Source organism: Sapajus apella, unplaced genomic scaffold (genome assembly GCF_009761245.1).
Source record: "Sapajus apella isolate SASKATOON/1434 unplaced genomic scaffold, GSC_monkey_1.0 scaffold44, whole genome shotgun sequence".
NCBI lineage: Eukaryota > Metazoa > Chordata > Mammalia > Primates > Cebidae > Sapajus > Sapajus apella.
Genome location: NW_022436984.1, coordinates 10,478,546 through 10,484,545, shown reverse-complemented (window position 1 = coordinate 10,484,545; position 6,000 = coordinate 10,478,546). Strand labels below are relative to the sequence as shown.

At 40.3% G+C, this 6,000-nt stretch overlaps 1 protein-coding gene across 7 annotated transcripts in view; it reads left to right on the top strand.

Annotated features, from left to right (window-relative positions):
* The window catches only part of HEATR5B (HEAT repeat containing 5B), a 100,698-nt gene that overhangs the window by 60,093 nt on the left and 34,605 nt on the right, over window positions 1-6,000 (top strand). For all 7 annotated transcript variants that reach the window (XR_004257206.1, XM_032239314.1, XM_032239313.1 and 4 more), the window contains exon 25: window positions 4,623-4,804. Coding sequence is in view for 6 of the 7 variants with exons in the window: in XM_032239314.1 (XP_032095205.1) it covers window positions 4,623-4,804 (182 nt within the window). In the remaining variant the exon portion in view is untranslated. The remainder of the gene's footprint in view (window positions 1-4,622; window positions 4,805-6,000) is intronic.

Below are 6,000 nucleotides of genomic sequence, written 5' to 3'. Positions count from 1 at the left end.
TTTTTTTTTTTTTTTTTTTTTTTTGAGATGGAGTTTCGCTCTTGTTACCCAGGCTGGAGTGCAATGGCGCGATCTCGGCTCACCGCAACCTCCGCCTCCTGGGTTCAGGCAATTCTCCTGCCTCAGCCTCCCGAGTAGCTGGGACTACAGGCGTGCGCCACCATGCCCAGCTAATTTTTGTGTTTTTAGTAGAGACGGGGTTTCACCATGTTGACCAGGATGGTCTCGATCTCTTGACCTCGTGATCCACCCGTCTCGGCCTCCCAAAGTGCTGGGATTACAAGCGTGAGCCACCGCGCCTGGCAATTTTTATATTTTTTTAGTAGAGACAGGGTCTCACCAAGTTGATCAGGCTGGTCTTGAACTCCTAACCTTGTGATCCACCTACCTTGGCCTCCTAAACTGCTGGGATTACAGGCGTGAGCCACTACGCCTGGCCTATAATTCTATATACTTTGACCAACATGTCTCCATCTTCCCCTTACCCTTAACCACCCAACCTCTGGTAACCAGCATTCTATTCTCTACTTCTGTTAGATTAACTTTTTAAAAATTCCACATATGAGTGAGATCATGAGGTATTTTTTTGTGCCTGACATATTTCACTTAACCTAATGCCTCCAGATTCATCCATATTGTCTCAAATAATAGGACTTTATTCTTTTTTATGGCTGAATAGTATTCAGTTATGTATTTATACCACATTTTATCAATTGATAGATACTTGGGTTGATTCCATATCTTGGTTATTGTGAATAGTCCTGCAGTAAACATGAGAGTGCAGATATCTCTTCAACATACTGAGTTTAAAACCTTGTTTTGATTGGTGGTGCGTTTTTGCTTACTATAGATGAAGAAGCACTGCGGGCTTCCAGCCAAATTTCCCCTCTCTGCTTGCCTCCCACCTGCAAAGCAACAGATATTCTCTTTCTTTTTCTTTTATTTATTTGTTTTTTTCTGAGATGAAGTCTTGCTCTGTCACCCAAGCTAGCGTGCAGTAGTGTGATCTTGGCTCACTGCAACTTTAGCCTCCCAGGTTCAATCAATTCTTCTGCCTCAGCCTCCCAAGTAGCTGGGATTACAGGCACCCGCCACCACACCCCACTAATTTTTGTATTTTTGGTAGAGAACAGGTTTCACCAGGTTGGCCAGGTTGGTCTCGAACTACTGGCCTCAGGTGATCCCCCTGCCTTGGCCTCCCAAGGTTCTGGGATTACAGACATGAGTCACTGCACCTGGCCAGATATTCTTTTTAAACTCAAGATTCTAAAATTAGTTTTTTTGGTAGGCACATGAAAAAATTTGAAGATACACATCTTATAACTTTGACAAAAGCCATAACAACAGAAACTTATTTAAGTAGGAACTGTTTGGGGATCAGGCTGAGACATAGAATTGTCACTGCTTCAAAAAGACTTTGTAGGTTTTGAAGCCTCTTGAAGAACTTTATAGACCTTGAGCTTAATAATTTTTTTTAGATAATTTCTGTTGCTATGTCTTTTAAGTTCACCGATCTTTAGTATTTAATCTCTATTGATTTTATCCAATGTACTTTTCATTTCAGATATTTTGTTTTATATCTCTAAATTTCCCTTTGTGATTTTTTTTCTACCTTTCATTTCTCCCTTCATTATTTTTGTGCTTTTCTTTTCCTTCTTTGAACATAGAAAACATACTGATAATAGATTCTTAAAGTTCTCTGTCTAATTCTGTTATCTTTTTCATTTCTGGACTTGTTTCTTTTTTTTTTTTTTTTTTAAGATGGGGCTTCACCATGATGGCCAGGCTGGTCTTGAACTCCTGACCTCAGGTGATCCACCCACCTCAGCCTCCCAAAGTGCTGGGATTACAGGCGTGAACCACCGCGCCTGGCTCTGGACTTGTTTCTATTCACTGATTCTCTCTTTTTTTCTCTCTTTGTTGTGAGACATATTTCCCTACGTTTTTGCATTCTTGGTAATTTTTTATTAGATGCCAGACATTGTAAATTTTATGGTATTAGTGTTGGATTTTGATGTATTCCAAAATAATTTTGGACTTTGTTCTGGGATATAGTTAAATTACTTGGTATCATTTTAATTATTTTTGAGACTTGTGTTTAAGCTTTGTTCATACAGATCCAGGACAACTTTTACTCTAGGGCTAAAAGAAAAAAGATTTCCCTCTTCCACATCTTATTTTTATAAAAGTATTTTCTTTGTTATTTTGTAGATTTAAGTGTCCTGGCAAGAGTTTTTCTAAAGTAGAGATTGGCAGACTACAGCCTACAGTTCAAATCCAGCCTACAGCCTTTTTTGTAAATAAAGTTTTATTGGAGCACAGCACTCTCATTGTTATACTATTGTCTGTTGCTGCTTTTACACCCTAACAATGGAGTTGAGATAATATAGCCTGAGGCCAGGCACAGTGGCTCCTGCCTGTAATCTCAACACTTTGAGAGGCTGAGGTGGGCGGTTCACAAGGTCAGGTGTTTGAGACCAGTTTGGTCAACATGATGAAACGCCATCTCTACTAAAAATACAAAAATTAGCTGGGTGTGGTGGTGGGCACCTGCAATCTCAGCTACTTGGGAGGCTGAGGCAGGAGAATCGCTTGAACCCAGGAGGCAGAGGTTGCGGTGAGCCAAGATCACAGCACTGCACTCCAGCCTGGGCAACAGAGCGATACTCCATATCAAAAAAAAAAAAAAAAAAAGAGATAATATAGCCTACAAAGTGTGAACCAAAAAGTGACTGAAGCAGGTATCAATTGGTAGAAGTTTATTAGCCGAGGTTGAGGATTTACCTGAGAAAAAAACGCAGGTAGCAGGAGCATCAGCCACCTGTGCTTTGTCCAAAGTGGGTTTTGGGAACTTTCTTATTTAAAGAAGAAAGAACAGCAGGGAGGAAAAATAGGTGGGGGGAGGATAGGCAGTGAGGCAGATGGTTATTATATTCCTGTGAGGCTCTGATTAGCTTCAGTTAATCTTTTTTTTTTTTTTTTTTTTTTTTGAGACAGGTTCTCACTTTGTCACCCAGGCTGGAGTGCAGTTGTGCAGTCTTGGCTCACTGCATTGTTGACCTCCCAGGTTCAAGGGACCCTCCCACCTCAGCCCCCTGAGTAGCTGGAACTACAGCTCCACGCCACCACGCCCAGCTAATTTTTGTATTTTTTCTTTTTTTGTAGAGCTGGGGTTCACCATGTTGGCCAGGCTGGGCTGGAATTCGTGAGTTCAAGCAGTCCACCCACGTCAGCCTCCCAAAGTGCTTGGTTTACAGGCATCTCAACCTGCCTAGCCTCAGTAAATCTACATTTTACTTGTGAAAGCGGGGAATACAGGAAAAAGTCAGTCATACATTGGCCTCATGGTAGAGAGAGGGATGATTTCTCACCTGTGAACATAAGCTGGTAATTGGCATTGTCAGGGTGAGATTCAATTGAACTTGGTTTTAGGGTTGGTTCTTAGCAGGGGATATGTATGCTGAAAGATTCATTGTGAGCAATTTGTGAGAGGGGGCCATTTGGGAAGATTTTTGGCCTTCTGTCATTGTGGGAACCTGGCTGAAAATGAGGCAATGACAAACAGTTGTGAAATTACAGCCATCTGGGAACAAAAGGGAGGCGATATTGCATGACTCAGTTCCCAAACTTCACTTTTTCTTTGGCATAGTGTGTTTAGGGTCTCAAGATTCTGTTTTCTTTCATAAAGTCAAAAATATTAGCTATCTGTTCTTTACCGAAAAAGCCTGCCAATCCTTGTTCTTAAAGAATTAGAAACTCAGCTGGTCGCAGTGACTGATGCCTGTAATCAGTCAGCCTTTGGGAGGTCAAGGTGGGCCGATCACCTGAGGTCAGGAGTTTGAGACCAGCCGGCCAACATGGCAAAACCCGTCTCTACTAAAAATACAAAAAATGAGCCAGGCATAGTGGCGGGCACCTGTAATCCTAGCTACTTGGGAGGCTGAGGAGGAGAATCGTTTGAACCCTGGAGGCAAAGGTTGCATTGAGCTGAGGTCACAGCACTGCACTCCAGCCTGTGCAACAAGAGCAAAACTCTGTCTCAAAAAAAAAAAAAAATTAGAGACTCATTTGGACAAGTTATGTTAAAAGTATTTTGCAACTGGGCATAGTGGCTCACACCTGTAATCCCAGCACTTTGGGAGGCTGAGGTGGGCGGATCAGGAGTTCCAACCAGCCTAGCGAACATGGAGAAACCCAGTCTCTACTAAAAATACAAAATTAGCCAGGAGTGATGGCACATGCCTGTAATCCCAGCTACTTTGGAGGCTGAGGCAGGAGAATCGCTTGAACCCAGAAGGCAGAGGTTGCAGTGAGTCAGGATTGCGCCATTACACTGTAGCCTGGGCAACAAGAGCGAAACTCCATCTCAAAAAAAAAAAGTATTTTGTATCACATATCATTGTACACCCTCTAACATCATCAACATTACTGTATTATATGTTTATCACTGTTCTTGAAAGATCGATATGGAAGTTGTCTTGAATGTAGTATCTTTGCTATTTTTAAACGTCATGAAATATGTGGATTGTGTATTTTATCAAAAATTCATTTCATTTCATATTTTTGTTATTACACTTATTTTTGGAAAAGTTTTCATTTTTGAATTCTATTTTTATTTTTAGATGACCTCTTGGTACTTCATCTCTCTGACCTGATTCGCATGGCATTCATGGCTGCAACTGATCATAGCAACCAGCTGCGAATGGCCGGGCTCCAGGCACTTGAAGATATTATCAAGAAATTTGCGTCTGTGCCTGAGCCAGAATTTCCAGGCCATGTGATACTGGAGCAGTATCAAGCTAATGTGAGATTTTCTATTTATTTAAAAACTTAAAATTGACCTTTTGAAAGACCATTAAAGAAGTGCAGCCTTCCTAGAGGACTGCGTTTGGAAATACAGTCTGTTTATTCCTATAGAATTCATGTCTTTTCTCCACTGTCTGTTACCTGGTTTTAGTTACCCCACAAATGAAGAAGTATCAAACTGTTGTCACTATTTTTAAGTTGTGATAGCATATTAGTGATAAAACTGGAATAGAAATTCCAGCTCAGCTTTCCAGTCTTGTGTTTAGATATTTAGCCCTGCCCTCTAAGAGATAAAAGGAACATTAAAAAGAGTGCTGTGGATTTGCTGCCATTATTTTTATATGCCAAACCTTCATAAGCATTTTTAGAAGTAGATAGCAGTTTCCCCTTGTATAATGAAGGATAAATTACTCTTAATAACAGCAGTTAAAAGTATTACTGAAAGAATTAGATACTTTCAAAGATTTTTTTTATTTCATTCAAAAGAGGGATCTACTTGTCACTCCTGAGATTTATACCTGTACTTATGTTCTTCAGATGAGGCACAGTAAACTAATCCTAGCCATGGGGGTTATATGAAGGATAAAAAAAATTTGTTAACAAGGGAATAACAGATTTTTTTTTACACTGTGATTATGGCAAAATCTCCACTCCAGTACATCATGCCTCATCTAAAAGTTGTATTCAAATATAAAAATTTTAAATGTGAATATAATCCATAATATAATCCATTGTTTTTACTTTTTTTTTTTTTTTTTTTTTTTTTTTTTTTTTTTTTTTTTTTTTTTTGAGACAGAGTCCCACTCTGTCACCCAGGCTGGAGTGGAATGGCGCACTCTCTGCTCACTGCAACCTCCATCTCCCAGGTTCAAGTGATTCTCCTGCCTCAGTCTCCCGAGTAATTGGGACTATAGACATCTGCCACCACACCTGGCTAATTTTTTGTATTTTTAGTAGAGATAGGGTTTCACCCTGTTGGCCAGGTCTCCATCTCCTGACCTCATGATCCACCCTCCTCAGCCTCCCAAAGTGCTGGAGTTACAGGCGGGAGCCACTGCACGTGGCCCTATTTTTATATCTTAAGAAGTTATAGCTTCTAGCCCAACTAGCTGTAGAAAACCCGTGTATAATTGTTTACTCCCAAATACCCAACCTATTGGAATGATTTTTTTTTTTAACTTTTTATTTAGAAGT